General features: G+C 46.9%; 1 protein-coding gene across 1 annotated transcript in view; it reads right to left on the bottom strand.

Annotated features, from left to right (window-relative positions):
• Positions 1-7,398: 7,398 nt before the first annotated feature.
• The window catches only part of LOC105476425 (transmembrane serine protease 4), a 43,650-nt gene continuing 34,244 nt past the window's right edge, over positions 7,399-16,804 (bottom strand). The window contains exons 8-13 of the mRNA XM_011732379.3: positions 14,644-14,803; positions 13,080-13,246; positions 11,604-11,702; positions 11,251-11,393; positions 9,113-9,262; positions 7,399-8,665 (exon numbers count right to left, since the gene is read on the bottom strand). Coding sequence (XP_011730681.2) covers positions 8,654-8,665; positions 9,113-9,262; positions 11,251-11,393; positions 11,604-11,702; positions 13,080-13,246; positions 14,644-14,803 — 731 coding nt within the window. The 3' untranslated portion in view covers positions 7,399-8,653. The remainder of the gene's footprint in view (positions 8,666-9,112; positions 9,263-11,250; positions 11,394-11,603; positions 11,703-13,079; positions 13,247-14,643; positions 14,804-16,804) is intronic.

Raw genomic sequence — 16,804 nt, 5'->3', positions numbered from 1 at the left:
ATTAGGTCTCTGTCATTGCTCTGTTTCATCCCTACTTCCTTTCCCCACCCAACAGCCATTATAACTGACAGATGGCCCAATGTCTCAAAACCACATTAGGAACTGGGACTGTCCTGGGCAAACCTGGATATAGGGTCACTCCCTGTTAAGCTCCATGCCAGCCCCACGCTAACTCAATGGGGACTAACATACACACAAATTAAGGGTCCTTAATCTGAGCTGGTGGCAGGCACGCAGATCAGATTGACTTTAGGAGGTCTGTACACCTAAAAATAAAGGTGAAAGTGAACATACGTGCTTAGGGGATCTTTCAGAAGGCCTTGGTACAAAAGCTGGGAATTATCTTCTACTCCCCCACATTGGTGTTAGGAAAGAAGCTGGTTACACTTTCCTCTCCTGCCTCCTCAAGTATGTCATCTTCTCCGTTGCTTTCATAAGAGAGAGGGGAGCTTTGCTGACCCCAAGGGCTAGGTCTTTGCATTAAAGGAACAGAAAAGATTTCTTTTGATAGACCCTTTGGTCTTTTGGCCTTTGGGCCTAATTTCTTTGTCTTTGGCCAACTCTCCTCCCCCCCTTGCATTCTGCAAGCCCCAGATTGGGTCGATTGACTCCCGGTGGAGAACAACCCTTTAGCTCCCTATGTTCAGCTTTCCAGGAGGCTGGGGGGTATCCGTGCAAATTCACACACTTAACAGAGGAGGCAACAGCACAGGTGCATCTGCTGCAAAATGGTAGACAGTTACCAAAAAGAAGTCTGGACCTTAGGAGTAAGCAATCTCTCAGATTGTGGGGAAGGTGGCTCTTCTAGATTATGGGAAGGGGGAACCCTGGTCTCTGACATTCAGAGGCTAATTGGAGGAAGAGGAGGCCAAGAAGGGGACTGATGAGGAAGCACCCAAGGGCAAAGCAGAGTGATGTCTTTGAGGCCAATGTAGAAACAGTGTTAAGAACAGGGTGACCATCGCTAAGTTAAGGACTAATCCTTGCCCCTTGGTCACTGGTGACCTCAGTGAACCCAGAAAAGTGAAATGGGTCAGCCAGATGCGGGGAGATGGCAGAAGCTTGATTCCAGTATGTGGAAGAGTCAGTAGGAGGTGGAAAATGGCCCTGGTGCATAGGTTACAATTTCAAGTAACCTAGCTGTGATAGGCATTGGCCCTGGTAGGAAGGAGGGTAGATGATTTTCTTTTAAAGATGGAAGAAATTAAAAAAAGTTAAATGCGCATGAGGAAGAGACAGTGGAGCCAGACAGCCTGCAGTAGTTGAGAGAGAGGAAAGAAAGTGTCATTTGGGTGGACGCAAGGGGATAGGATCCAGTGGCCAGGCAGAATGATTGGCCTTAAGACAGTTCAGGTCACACCTCTGGCACCAAGACAGAGGAAAGGGTGTCAAGGCGAAATGAATGCAGGTAAATCTGCAGAGGGGGCAGGGCAAGAGGTGGAGAGACTTTGCTTTACAGTCCTTGGTTCCTATGGTGTTATCAAGTCATTTGGAGAGCAAACTTAAGGTTGAAGCCAAAGAAAGCTGAAGACCCTCCCAATTCAGGAGCCCCAGGGCTCCCACTTCCTCAGGCAGATGGCCAGCCCTTCCGCTGCCATTCTAACTGGACCTGTGCACACTGTAGCAGCAGAGGGCACACAGCAGGAGGGGGGATGTTCTCTCATAGCTCATTGCTTAAACAAAGCCACCTGCAGTGCTAACAGGAAAGATGTAGGGTTCCCTTCCATGGCCTGCAAGCAGATATAGAAAAGAACAATCCTGGACTTAGAATCCAGGAACCTGGGTTCAGGTTCTCACTCTGTTACCTACCAGTGAAACGGCATTGGGCAAGCCACTTCATCTCTCCAACACTCAGTTCCCTAACCTGCAAAATGGGAATGATGAAACCTACTGCATAGTACTCTTGTGAGATTAAATGAATCAACAGGTGTGATATACATACATATATATATATATATATATATATAGAGAGAGAGAGAGAGAGAGAGAGAGAGAGAGAGAGAGAGAGAGACAGAGTCTCGCTCAGGCTGCAGTACAATGGCACAATCTCAGCTCACTGCAACCTCCACCTCCTAGGTTCAAACAGTTCTCCTGCCTCAGCCTCCCAAGTAGCTGGGATTACAGGCGTGTGCCACCAGGCCCAGCTAATTTTTTTATATTTTTAGTAGAGATGGGGTTTTGCCACGTTGGCCAGGTTGGTCTTGAACTCCTCACCTCAGGTGATCCGCCCGCCTCAGCCTCCCAAACTGCTGGGATTACAGACGTGAGCCACCACGCCTGGTCTGAAATACTTTAAAAACTACAAAGTGCAGGCCATGTAAATGTTAAGCAGTTTGTAAGCTGAGCCAGCATTACGGGAAGAAAACCCAGGTATGGCCAGCACTGAGCTCACACCCTCCTGTTCCTGGTCAGGAGGGGCTGTCAGCTGAGTGGGTCGGGGCTGGGAGGGGAGTGGCCAGTATTAAGAAATGACTTCCTGGCAGACTTGGTTATGTCAACTGCCCAAAACCAAACACATGATCTCACCTCAATCTGACTCCAAATCTGCTCCTCCCCACGTTTCCCCATTCATCCAGTCATCAGGCCAAAACTTTTAGAGTCTACCATGACTCCTTATTTTGTCTTCGACCTGAAACCTTTTTATCAGCAAATCCCATTGGCTCTATGTTCAAAATATATCATCACCTCAACTACCTCTCGCTGCCACCATCCCTACAGTCCTGACCCAGGCTGCCCTGGCTCTCCCTTGGATTATTGCAGTAGCTTTCTCACTGATCTTCCTGCTTTAGGTCCTCTTTAGTCTAATTTCCAGGGTGGTTCTTTTAAAACAGGATTAGATGATGTCATCTCTAGTTCTGGCCAAGATGGAGGCATAGTGACCATTTACCCTTACACCTTAAACAACTGAAAAATTGGCAAACACATATGATACAATGGTTTTCAGACCCTGGACAATAGGCAGTGGAGAATTGTCATTCCTGAGAGGGAGAAACACATGAGATGAACTTTACTATTGCTCCGGCTTACTGCCTGGAGATAGTTTCCAGGCTGCAGTGCCTGGAAGGCTGGGGAGGGGGCCCCAGGCTAAGCCTAGCATCGTTTCTGAGTTGTGGAGAGGTGCCAAGAATCTGGAGGAGGTTAGGACAGTAAGAGTTTGCAGGACCAGAGAACCTTGGAGGGTCCCCCCAAGTTTTCAGCTGAGCACTGATAGTGCAGATGTGTGAGGAAACTATCTAAGGTGAGGGAAGGAGCCTCTAAAAAGGATGAGGAAGGAAAATCCCTGGAGCTCACATAGGGCAGCCTTTAATCCAGGGCTGACCTCACCCCACTACTGAGGTAATGCCCTTTGAACACTCTTCCTCATCTCTCATGAATTAGGAAGTTTTGCCATTTTACTTGAATGCAATGTGAACTACTCTTGGCCCTGTGTGAGCTCCGGGGATTGCTTCCTCTAACCGTTTCTGGTGGTTCTTTCTCAGCCTCAGGCGTGCCTGGATCCGCAGCTGAAGACTCGCGGGGACCCTTTGCAGGTCTCTGGAGTGCTGTCTCTGTGAAGCTATCTCTTCTCTGAGACACTGCCCAGTCAGCCCTATCCACTGGACTCCTAACTCCATCTCCTTGATTCTGGGAGGTTGCCAGACTCTGCCCGAGTCCCCTTTCCTGGTGCTGTAGCAATTGGAGGGCTCCCTCATTTGGTGCTCCTCTCTCAGAAATCACTGACCTGTGCTGCTGATGCCCTGTGTCTGAAAGCCATTTTGTGCATTTTTTCCCCCAGCGTTTTAGTTGTTTCAGATGGGAAAGTAAATGCATTTTGTGTTACTGCATTCTTGTCAGAGGAAATTCATGAAAATTTATGTTCACTCAAAAACCTGTACAGAGTTGCTTTAGAGGTTTTGCCATTGCCAAAATGAAGAAATAACCTAAATCTCCTTTGACTGGTGAGTCGATAAAACAAACTGTGTCTAGCCATACAATACAGTGGAATATTCCACAAAATCCCATGCACGATGGGCTTCTCAATGCAGTATGCTAAGTGAAAGCATTGGATGAATCTGTAATGCAGTGTGCTGGGTGAAATAATTCAGACTCAGAAAGGTACCTGCTTTATCATCTGTGACCCATGCATGTACCACTCTCGTGGGGGTGGTTGCTGATAATGAGGGAGGCTCCTGCATGTGTGGAGGCAGGGAATATATATGAAATCTCTTTACCTTCTGCTCAGTTTTGCTGTGAACCTAAAACTGCTCTAAAAAAAAAAAAAAAAATTAAGGGTTGGGTCGGTTGCGGTGGGTCATGCCTGTAATTTCAGCTTTGGGAGCCTGAGGTGTGAGGATCCCTTATTGAATAAGTAGATTTCTATGGCAAAGCAGAATAGTGCTAATTTTTCCTCTTTCAATATCATTTCAGAATAAGAGCCTGGTGTGATTGCCAACTCCAGTGGTGACAAAAGGATGGTGATTTTTTCTTTTCTATTTTCTTCTCTTTGTTTACAAGTTTTCACTTATTATAGCTTACTAGTGAAGTGAAACTTTCGTGATTATGTAGTGACTCTCTTTATCCTAAAGTCAGTTTTGTCTTTTTGTCCTAAATCCTTATTTAGAAAAATATTATACAGCTACCCCCGCTTAAATTTGATTAAATGCTTGCTCTCTGTATCTTTCTCCACCTTTTCAGTTTTAATGGTTCTGTAACCTGGTGTTTTGTGTATGTTTGTTACAAATAACATATAGCTTGCTCTTACGTTTTTATCCAATTTGCCTATTTCCGTATACTATTTGGTGAATTTAACATTTATTGTGATATTATATTAGTACTTTTTTCACCATCCCACTTTGTATATTCTATTTGTTCCATTTTTCTGTGCTTTACCCTCCTTAGTGCTCTTCCTTCCCCACCTTTCTCTTTTGTGCTTGCTTGGTGTTTTTTGTTTTTTATTAATCAATTGCTACTTTCAATTGTTTTGGAAGTGACACACTTTTATTTCCATTCTTTTGTTGATTACCCTTTTAACCATCTAGAACATAGTACAAACATTTTATGTAACATAGCATTAATATTTAATCTTCCTCTTGAACAATTTAAGAACTTTATTTATTTTTATTTTTATTTTTTTTGAGACAGAGTCTTGCTCTGTCACCGAGGAGTAAAGTGGCCGGATCTCAGCTCACTGCAAGCTCCACTTCCCGGGTTTGGGCGCCTGTAGTCCCAGCTACTCGGGAGGCTGAGGCAGGAGAATGGCGTGAACCTGGGAGGCGGAGCTTGCAGTGAGCCGAGATCGCGCCACTGCACTCCAACCTGGGCGACAGAGCGAGACTCCATCTCAAAAAAAAAAAAAAAAAAAAAAAAGAAGAAAATGCCTTTATTCTTGAAAGATAGTTTTGTAGGGTTCACAATCCTTGATTGATTGTTATCTTTTGGCATGCTGGAGATATACTTCCACTGACTTCTAGCTCCTTTATTGCTGTGGGAAAGCCTGTTGTCAGTCTAATTGTGGTAGATTTGTGGTACTGTGGGTGGTCTGGGTTTTCTTTCTCCTGCTGTAATGAGTTTCTTATTGTCTTTGGTGTTCTGCAGTTTCATTATAATGTACATAGGTGTGGATTTATTCTACTTTTTCCACCTTGGTTGTATATATGTACACTATGGTGGTGTATGTTCTGTGGATTCACACCTTTCATCAGTTCTGGAACATTCTCAGCTCTTACCTCTTTGGATATTGTCTCTCTCTCATTGTCTTGATTTTTTCTTTCTGGGACTCTGGATAGGTTAGAGTTTACCATTCTAGGCTTCATTGCTCCTGGCCTTGTTTTCATAGTTTTAATCTCCTTATCTCTGTCTGCTGTTAAGCCTAGTCACTTCTTCAACTTATCTTCCAGTTCATTTGTTCTCTCTTAATTGGTGTTTTAAATGTTATTTACCCCATCCACTTAGTTTTTTATTTTTATAATTATAATTTTTATTTCTAAAAGCTCTATTTGGTTCTTTTTCAAATCTGCCTGTTATTTTTGCTTGATTATTAAGATATCCATTTTTAACAGAAAATAACAAGTGTTGGGGGGGGTATGGAGAAATAGTAACTCCTGTAAACTGTTGATGGGAATGTAAAATGGTGCAGTCTCTGTGGAAAGCAATATATCGGTTCCTCAAAAAATTCAAAATAGAATTACCATATGATCCGGCAATTCCACTTCTGGGAATATACCCAAGAGAATTGAAAGCAGGGCCTCAAAGAGATATTTGCACACCCATGTTCATAGCAGCATTATTCACAACAGCCAAAAGATAGAGGTAACCTGAATGTTCATCAGTGGATGAATGGATAAACAAAATATGGTATAAACAATATAATATTATTCAGTCTAAAAAGGGAGGAAATTCTGACACATGCTACAACATGGGTGAAACTTGAAGACACAATGTGAACTGAAATAAAACAAGTCCAAAAAGACAAATACTGCATGACTTCACTTAAATGAGGTACCCAGAGTAATCCAGTTCACAGAGACTGAAAGCACAATGGCAGTTGCCGGAGATTGGGAGGAGGGGAAATGGAGAGTTGTTTGATGAGTACTGAGTTTCTATTCTGGAGATGGATGGTGGTGATGACTGCACAACAATGTGAATGTACATAACACCACTGAACTATACACTTAAAAATGGTTAAGATGGCAACTTGTGTTATGTGCATTTGACCACAGTTAAACATAATTTTAAAATGTGGAACTAGTATTCATTTTTTATTTAAATATTTTATAAATTATCATATTGGTATAGTGTGGTAGTTTACAGCAAGACTCTGTATTCCAAGTGCTCACATTCAACTTACAGTCTATAACCTCAAGCAAGGAGCTTAACCCCATTGTGCCTTAGTTTTTTTAATCCATCAAGTGAGGATAAGAATAATACCTATCTCATAGATTTCTGCGAGTATTAAATGAATCAGTACATGATGGAGCACTTACAGTAGTGTCTGGCACATACAAATACTCTGTAAATATTGCTTATTATTATAAGTCTCTAATATTCTGACATCTGAAGCCTTTGGGGTTCTAAATTAGCTTGTTTTTTTATGCTGCCCACTTAAGATGTTTTTTATTTTTCAACATCTCTGATCTTTGATTGTGAGTTCATATTTGGAGGATCTTTGGGAATCCTGAGGCTCTAAATTTGAGATATTTTCCTCCAGACCATCTGCAATTTGAGACCACCTTTACTGCCATAAGTTATCTCTGCTTCATGTAGGAGCCCTGGTTCAGCTCCCTTGTCTGCAGCGTGTCCAGGTTTAGCTCCCCTGCCAGCCTCCTCCATATAGGTCTCGACCCAAGATTTTAGTTTATTGCTCCCAGATCATCACCTTAGTTTCCGCTCACAGTTCTGATAGTTTTGTTTTATTTTGTTTTGTTTTCTGGGTTTCTATTTTCTTTGTTTTTGGCATTTGAGAAATTCTGTTGTTTCCTAAGAACCTAGTACAATATGAACAAGTATATTTCATCTAGGATCTGACTTAACTATAGCAAGAGAGTCCTCAGAAAACCCAGGCTTTCACACAGCTGCCAAAAAAGTCCATGGGGCTTAATTCTTTGACCATTTTGAGTGCAGGGACTTATTCATGCTTACATCCTCACAACCCAGCTTGGGAGCTGCCTCATACCCGGCAGCTGATCCTTTTTGTTTTTTCAATGTAAGAAGCCACACTGAGGGCTCTCCGGGTGGAAAAAGTTAGGACACTGGACCAGCATTTCTTTCCAGCCACTTGGGCATCCCTGATCGAATGTCACCCTTGACTGCCTAACTCATCTCCTTCCCAAGGCACAGGTTATCCCTGGCTCCTGGCTGATGATCACAGGCAGGGAGGGAGGGAAAGAAGCAAAGGGAGAAGGCCCTGTGTGGGAAGGAAACTTGCTCACCCTGGCTTCTCTAATCTGCAGCTCACTCTTGCTGCCACTCAGCAGATCTGGTCTCCCTAACTCTTTTTTCCCCTGCCTCTACTTTGAGACTCAATTGCTTCCCCAGAACTTTTTTTCTCCCCAAGTCAAAGAATGAAGGTTCAATGGTCCCAGCTCAGTTCTTATCAAGCATTCCAGCTAGCCTATGCCAGAGATGTCACACGGCTCTTTAATAATAGTGGCCATAGCTGTAATAACAATAACAACAGTCGGTAACAGTAATCACACCAACAGTAGGGCAGTGCATTTTATATTACAACTGGTTTCTTGCTCCAGTAGGCTTTGGGGATGGGTGAAGACGGACAGGGCTGGCACAGACCCTTTCCTCCTCCTCTCCAGCCCACAGTGATCTGGGCTTTCACAAGACAGCCTGCTTCCATTCAGTAGTGTGGGAAAGTTCCTTCTCGGCTTAGCAATACCCCTGAGACCTTGGCCTGCAGGCTGGCGTGTTCAGTGGGCCGCATCTCTCCGTGGGATGCTGGGAGCACCAAGTGTGGCTGAGCTCGGGCTGCTGACTTCCTCTGGGCGCCTCTGGGCTGTGAGGGTCTCTTACAGGAATTGAGGCCCTTTGCTGCTCCAAGAAATGCTGAGGTTGTGGGCAGAGGGGTGTACCCAAGGGGGCTCTTGCTCTGTGTCTGACTTTGGGGATCCCCAGGTGGGCAGGGCAGGAAGGAAGCGGCTCCCAGCACTGCAAAGGGGCAGCAGCATTACAGCTCAGCCTAGAATAAGAGAGACCGATGAAGAGAAACTCAGATTATTTGAAACTGGACAAAGTGGTGACATGTGCAAAATGAGTCTTCCTTTTCCGAGGCACTTTGCTTCTCTCCCTACCCTGCAGAGGGCCAGGAGGTCTCATGAGCCTTTCCACTCTCTTCCTTATCAGAATCTTCTCTCTAGAAAGGATCTGATAGTCTCATTCTGTCAGAAAAGAGAAAGAAAGGCTTGGTGTGTTCTATTCCCTAAGGTATTTGCATTTAACAGAAATCTCTGACCTAAGGAATTTCAGCCTTAATAGTGCAATCTCAGGCTGTCCCTTGCTTGGAGGGAAAGTTATTTGGGATGTAAAGAGTTGTCAGAGCCATTTAAATCAAGCCTAAGGATGGATTGGCACCTCCCGGGTAGAGGACAGGAGGGAAGGCACAGTGGGTACGGCAAAGGTGCCTTACCTTGCGGACATTGTAGATCCAGTTAAGATAGGCTGAGACCTTGGTGTACACTCCTGGGGTGCTCGGGCCCCCGCAGCCATAGCCCCAGCTAACGATGCCCACCACCTGCCACTGGTCAGATTGGTACATCAGGGGCCCACCACTGTCACCCTGTGAGGGACCAGAACAGAGACTGCTGGGGAGGGCAGGTGAGGTTGGGGGGGGCTTCTCCTTCCCGGCTTCCTGAACGGGCCCATCTGTTCCCCTGAACTCCCTGCTGCCCTCCGATGTTCCACCCTCACCCTCTTTGCTCATTAGCACCCTGGAATGCTCTTCTCTTCTGGGGCAGAAGGGCTTGTCTGTGGGCAAGTAAGTTGCAAGCGTGCTGTTAGCCTTCTCTCAGAGATTCACAGCTCACATTAGCAAATTAAAGGCTCTGAGAGATGCCATAAAAAAAGTCTGGTTATTGGCCAGGCGCGGTGGCTCTCGCCTGTAATCCCAGCATGTTGGGAGACTGAGGCGGGTGAATCACTCGAGGTCAGGAGTTCGAGACCAGCCTGGCCAACATGGTGAAACCCTGTCTTTACTAAAAATACAAAAATCAGCTGGGCATAGTGGCAGGCGCCTGTAATCCCAGCTGCTCAGGAGGCTGAGGTGGAGAATCACTCGGACCAAGGGGCGGAGGCTGCAGTGAGCTGAGATCAAACCGCTGCACTCTAGCCTGGGCAACAGAATGAGACTCAGTCTCAGAAAAAAAAAAGCCTGGTTATCATTGTTTAACCTAGTAGTTCCAAAATTTATTTAATTACTTATAGAGTGCCTATTTTGTGCCAGGTAGTGTTCTAAGCAATTGGGATCCAACTGATAAAAAAAACCAAAAGATCCCTGCCCTCAGAAAGCTTAGGATCAAATAGGGTGAGAGACAGTGAACAAGCAAATAACAAAACAAGAAAATGCCAGATAGTGAAAAGTGCACTTATCTGGGAGTCCTTATCAGCTCCTTTAGCCCCTGAGGCTTCCTCCCTCTGAACCCAAAACTAGCCTAAATGCCTGTTTAATGCTACCCCCTTTCTCCCAACCAGTGTGAGATCCCTGAGGGGTCTCCAAAGACTACCATGTTCATGGTACACAAGCGATGACTAAGAGATGCCTCTTAAGTGAAGGAATTTAATGACTGGAAATGGAGGTGAGAGTAGGGTAGGGGTTTTAATGAAAATGGTTCAGGCCAAGCACGATGGCTCATGGGAAAATCCCTTGAACCCAGGAGTTTGAGACCAGATTGGTGCAACACAGTGACCCTGTCTCTATTAAAAAACATAAAAGAAAAAATAGAAAAAAAGAAAATGGTTCAGACGATCCTCTGGAAGTATGGGGGAGGAAGAAGGTCTACAGGGATTGCTAAACAGTCCTGATGGCCAATGAGGCCAGGGTGAGGGGCACGCACGGGGGCTCTTCCAGCATCCTGCAGGTGGTAGTTCTTTCCTAGTGTAGTTCAGCAGCTTGGGGACAATCACAGAGAAAACAGACCTGGGATTCCTGACCTCAAGGGGCTAATCATTCCGTAGCTAGTGAGAAGAGTGGGTGGGGAGGATGAGTAATGTAATCTTTGTTGTTGTTGTTTTTAGATGGAGTCTTGCTGGGTCACCCAGGCTGGAGTGCAGTGGCGCAATCTTGGCTCACTGTAACCTCTGCCTCCTGGGTTCAAGCAATTCTCCTGCCTCAACCTCTCAAGTAGCTGGGGTTACAGGTGCACCACCATACTCGTCTAATTTTTGTATTCTTTTTAGCAGGGATGGGGTTTTACCATGTTGGCCAGGCTGGTCTTGAATTCCTGACCTCAAATCACCTGCCCTGCCCGCCTCACCCTCCCAAAGTGCTGGGATTACAAACGTGAGCCACCACACCCAGCCGGTAACATCATCTTTGAATGTGAAAGAGATTCTCTGATTGTCTGCATCAATCCATCCACCCACTCATCTATTCGTACATCTTTATCTGACTGTATCCTTTCCTTCCCTCCCTTTCTTCCTCCCATAATCACACACTAAGTGCCCGTGATATGCAAGGCTTCCTGTGGGGCATGCAGCCTTTGGGTTTTCTCATCTCTCTAGAACCTAAACCCTATTCCTAGAACTCCCCATGATTCTTGGAGGCCCCACCTGGCAGGTGTCCACACCCCCTTCTGGGATGCCTGCACACACCATCTTCTCGGTGACTTCCCCCTGGTACGCATCGTCTGCATTGCACCGTATGCTGTCAATGACCTGGACTGACGCCTGCAGCAGTATGTCAGACATCTTCCCTGGGAGGGTAAAAACACTCACATTCCCATGCTTGCCTTCTATCCCCCAGCCCTGGATTGCCAAACCACTTTGCTTTCTGCCTGGCGCCTTGGTGCTTGGTCCTCTGGGATGGGTTTCTCTGAAGGATGGTCTTCCTTCCCATCACTTCTGGAAGCTGCTCCCTCATACATGGGCATCTCCTGCCCTGGGGTGCTACACCCAGGACTTACCTCCATTTTGCTTTGTAAAGCCCCATCCAATGATCCAGAGTGGGGTGGCTGGAGTGAGCTCCTCATCAAAGAAGGGCAGGCAGATGGGCCTGACCGTGCCTGCCAGGAGCACAAAGGAAGAAGGAGATCTTTTATTCATCATAATTGTTAATTTTCTGTAAATTATGATGCTTTATGATTATGGGGATCTTGCTGGTCTGGGAGAGACTGGGTTAGCTAATTCCTGCAGATAGTAAGCAACTTGGCTCTGGGCATGCCTTTAATAGGCAAACCAGCCAACCCAAAGCCTGTATCCCCAACCATTTCCTTTATCTGACTCTCAGACACCAAGCCAGTATTTTCCCTGCCCTAAATCACCCCAGGGACAGATACTAGACAACCAGAGGCTGACCTCTATAGCCTAGAGAATTGTCCACACTCTCCAATCCCAAGCATGCTCAATCTTGCCTTCCCTACCTTGGCCAGACCTGCCCATGGAAGCCACGGGTGGTTCTGGGCCATGCCTTCCCCTCACTCCTGTCTCCTGGTGGACCCAGATGCTCCCCAGGTGTCCCTGTGTTGTGGGGGTTTCTCTCAGAAGCTATAAATAATAACCTCTTCTTTCAAAGTTAGTTGTGTCTGTATCTGTCACCTTACCATACCTGATTAAAACAATTCCCAGGCACAAATCTTGAAACATACCCCAGGGTTCAGGAGAGCCTGGCAGTTAAGCTCTCTGAAAGGGGTCACACCAGGGTCTCTAGAACACTTGTTCCATGGGATGCTAGTAGAAGTGGCATGAAAAAAGGATTCTGTGGTCAAATAAATTTAGAAAATTTATGCAATAAAACAGATTATTTTAAAAATTTCTGATACCTTTAATAAACTAATGTGCTCCAAGAAGGGAGCTGTAGTATTAAAATGCTTCCCAAACTTATTTGACAATGGAATCCTCTCCTCTCCAAGGGGCCAGTGTCTTACGGACCCCACAGTTGGGAATGCTGATCTAAATACATTTCAATATAAGCACAAGGCATCCAACAGAGCTGTTCAAAGACTCTGCAGGCTGCTTCGCAGGTAATGGGTTCCCTGCCCCTGGAGGAGAGCAAACAGGAGCACAATGACTCCTTGGCAGGGATACTGAGCAGGCTCTCAGGTATTGGTCAGTGGTGGGGAATGAGCTCGATAATCTTTTTAAAAGGTCTCCTAAAACTCTAAGATCGGATGAAACTCCAGTTCTCCATTGAGGGGCTCCACATAGGGAAGACAGGCCTTGGAAGAATCTCCAGCATGGAATGGAGTGGAGGTGTTAGCTGACAGCTTGAGGAGGCCTCATGGCATCAGTGATGTTAGGCTGACATATTAGTTACAGACAAATGGGCAAGCTGAGGTCTTGAGAGGAGAAATTATGTGCCAAGGTCACTCAGTGAGCTAACAGCAGAGTGGATGTGAAAACTGATGGAAGGGGCTTGGGTGGCCTCAGGCCCTGCTTCTCACCTGAGAAAGTGAGTGGGAGCTGCAGCTTCATGAGGGCGATGTCATTGTCTTTGGGGTACATGGGGTTGAATTCAATGATGATGATCTTGGCCACAGCCAGGGATGGGAAACTGCCCAGTTTGTCTGAGCCAGCCCGCACCTTCCAGTTGAACACATCGGTATGTTTCCTGGGGACCGAGACAGCTGGGTTCAGGCCTGATCCAAGCCTGAGGAGGCTTTGCCAAAGGCTGGGTCCCCAGGGCCCTGGGGATTGGGGTACTGGGTATCACTGCATTGGGAGGGAAAGATGGTGGTGGCGCAGGGATAGTAGAGAAGGGGCAGTCTTTTGGCACTTACAAGAAGTCGAATTCAAAAAGGGGATTTGACACTTTTTCCTTAGTGAAACCTGCCCAAGGAAATCTCAAGGAGGGCTGGGAAATGGGCTCCTCTAATGCCTGAGTTCTGGGGTCCTGGCGCTCTCTCCTCCAACCCTTTTCATTGTGTTACTCATGCTGTCAGTTACATTACGTGCTTTCTTTTTCCCAATGCCAGGCACAGCTTAGTGTGCAGAGATGTTTTTCTAAGAAAGAATTTATAGCTCTTGCCAGAATCTCAAAAAAATAAAAAACAACAACAACAACAAAATGGTTAAGAAACGCTGGCTTAGATCATGAGTGCCTTGAAGACAGCAGTGGGGTCTAATGCACTCGGGCACATCATCTGGTGCTTGGTACCTGGTAGGTGCTCATTAGATATTGAATGAATGAATGAATAAAAGTGAAGGGGGGGCGGGACATGGTGGCTCACACCTGTAATCCCAGCATTTTGGGAGGCCGAGGTGGGCGGATCACTTGAGATCAGGAGTTCGAGATCAGCCTGGCCAACATCGTGAAACCCTGTCTCTACTAAAAACACAAAAATTAGCCTGGCATGGTGGCACATGCCTACAGTTCCAGCTACTTGGGAGGCTGAGGCAAGAGAATTGATTGAACCTGGGAGACGGAGGTTGCAGTGAGCCAAGATAGCACCATTGCACTCCAGCCTAGGCGACAGAGCAAGACTCTGTCTCAAAATAAATAAATAAATAAATAAATAAATAAATAAAAAGTGAAGGGGGCCTGGGAGTGGCCCTTCCCCGAGGTAAGGCCAGGCCTCTCTGTGGACTGAAAAGGAACCTATGCTTTTTAATTTTTTTAAAGTTTCCAGACATAATGAGGAAGTGGCTATGACTCTAGACCCTGGAACAACTTCCTGGAAACAAGCAAAAAGAGTGAGTTCTTGGAACTTCAGGCAGGTGGGAAGAGCTTTTGTGGCTTGAACGATATGGGGGTGGGGTGAGGACTCTGGGTATCTGATGGTGTCCCACCAGGAAGAGGCCATGCTTGGTGACCCGTACCCTCTGCTCAGACACCCAAATGCCTAACAAAGGGCATCATGGCCATTGTTTCATTGGGGCCACCACACCCTGGCAAACGTCTCTAGTGGGAGAGTGAAGAGAAGGAGGGTGTCAGGAGACAGGACTCCAAGCTCTCTGGCCCCTGACTGGCTTTGGTCCCCAGAGACCTCCTTACAGCTGGGGCCTTACCTGAAGCAATGGGCTGCTGTGAGGACCCATTGGGGGTCCAGGATGCTCCCTCCACAGACGTGCTGTTTGTCGTACTGGATGCTGACCTGCCAAGGCCAAGAATCCACAGAGGCCTCCTCCCCGCCCACCACACGGGGGGTTTTCAGGCTCTCCCCACAGGCTGGACACAGGCAGAGGCAGGAAGTCAGGCTTTTGGGGATGAGGCTGCCTCCCCTCAGTACCCAACATGTGCTCTAAGCAGGGACCTTCTGGCTGGGGCCGGAGTGGGGAGAGGACCAGGCCAATTGGAGTTATTCATGGGAGGTATTGAGTGTCCCAGACCATAGGCTTTCCCCAAACCTCCCTCTCCTTTTTCTTTTTCTTTCTTTCTTTTTTTGGTTTAAGATGTGTTCAGGAGGTTAGACTACGAACACGGGTGTGTCCATTGTGCTGGGAATTTGTGACCTTCCCAAGTGATGCAGAATTACGAAAGCCCTGCCCAGGTGGCGTGTCCCCAGCCACTCCCACTGAGTAACAGTAAACAGACACCCACAAGCTGTTTTGTGACTCGGAAGTGGACTGTCCCAAACTCCCCCTTCTCCAAGTCTGTTCCCCGTGCCAGGGGAGTCTCTCAATCTAACATCCTGTCTTCCTATTAACTGACCTGGCTTTCACATCCCCTGACCCCTGGAACTCCAGTAAAGCCCTCAGGTCCCACCTCTCCACCCATGCTCTGCCTCTCCAATTCTTCTGGCAGCCACCACCATGGTGGCCATTCTAAAGGGAAAGGCTGCTTCCCTTCCCTGTGTGTCAGGCGCCGTGCTGGCCTGGAGATTTTCAAACACCATCTGATTTCAAACACTGCTTTCTCCATGCCACCTTGCCCGCTCCCCCAAAGCCCTTCAGGATCTCCCTTGAGGGCAAAGTAGAGTTTCCACTCCTCCTGGCAGCCTCCTGCTGTTTCATATAAAGTCTCTGTCTAGCCAAATTGATCTGCTTGTAGTTCTCTAAAAAGTCATTCTGTTTTTGATCCAAAAAGATGCCCTTCCCATTGAAATGCTGTCTCCTCTCCTAGTTCTCGAAATCAGGGATCCCCAAACCCTAACCCCCGGACCTCAAACCAGTACTGGTCCGTGGCCTGTTAGGAACCTGGCTGCACATTAGGAAGTGAGCGGCAGGGGCAAGTGAGCATGACCACCTGAGCTTCACCTCCTGTCAGATCAGAGGTGGCATTAGATTCTGTAGGAGCACAAACCTTATTGTGAACAGCACATGTGAGGGGTCTATGCTGTGCGTTCCTCATGAGAATCTAGGCTAGGTGTGGCGGCTCACGTCTGGAATCCTAGCACTTTGGGAGGCTCAGGCGGGCAGATCAGCTGAGGTCAGGAGTTCGAGACCAGCCTGGCCAACATGGTGAAATGCCGTCTCTACTAAAAATACAAAAATTAGCCAGGTGTGGTGGCACATGCCTATAGTCCCAGCTGGGCTGGTGGCGGGCACCTGTAGTCCCAGCTATTTAGGAGGCTGAGGCAGGAGAATTGCTTGAATCCAGGAGGCGGAGGTCGCAGTGAGCCGAGATCGCAACACTGGACTCCAGGCTGAGTGACAAGAGCGAGACTCAGTCTCAAAAAAAAAAAAAAAAAAAAAGAGAGAGAGAATCTAATGCTTTCTATCCCCCTCTTGGTTTGTGGAAAAATTGTCTTCCATGCAACAAGCCCCTGGTGCCAAAAAGGTTGGGGACCACTGAATTCTAGATCATTCATTAATCTAACCAATTTGTGTCAAGTGCCCTGTCTTGGGGCAGTGCTGGGTACTGGGAGAGAGTGGCGGGCAAGACAGACAACATGGGCTTTTCCTCCTTGAACCTACAGATGCATTTTTCAGTGTTTAGCCTGGGCCCCCAGTCCCTGGGAATTTCCCTTTCTCTGGCATTCCCACAGGCTGTTCTGGGTGTTGGCCACCCTTTCAGTGTTGTTGAGTTTAGGTCTTGTTTTCTTGGTAAAACAGAGGCCCCACAAGGGAGGACCTGTCACTTATGCTCCTTCATGCCTTCAGGGCTACTCAGTGCAGAACCTTAGATGGTCTGGCCATTTGTTCATTCATTCATTGACCAACCACTACGTGTCAGATCCCACACACTAGGTATTGTGGGGTCGGAGTGGGGAGCACGTGATAATGAATG

The sequence above is a fragment of the Macaca nemestrina genome, chromosome 12, assembly GCF_043159975.1.
Source record: "Macaca nemestrina isolate mMacNem1 chromosome 12, mMacNem.hap1, whole genome shotgun sequence".
Lineage (NCBI taxonomy): Eukaryota > Metazoa > Chordata > Mammalia > Primates > Cercopithecidae > Macaca > Macaca nemestrina.
Note: the sequence above shows the minus strand (reverse complement) of the source record. Positions and strands in the feature narration are given on the sequence as shown.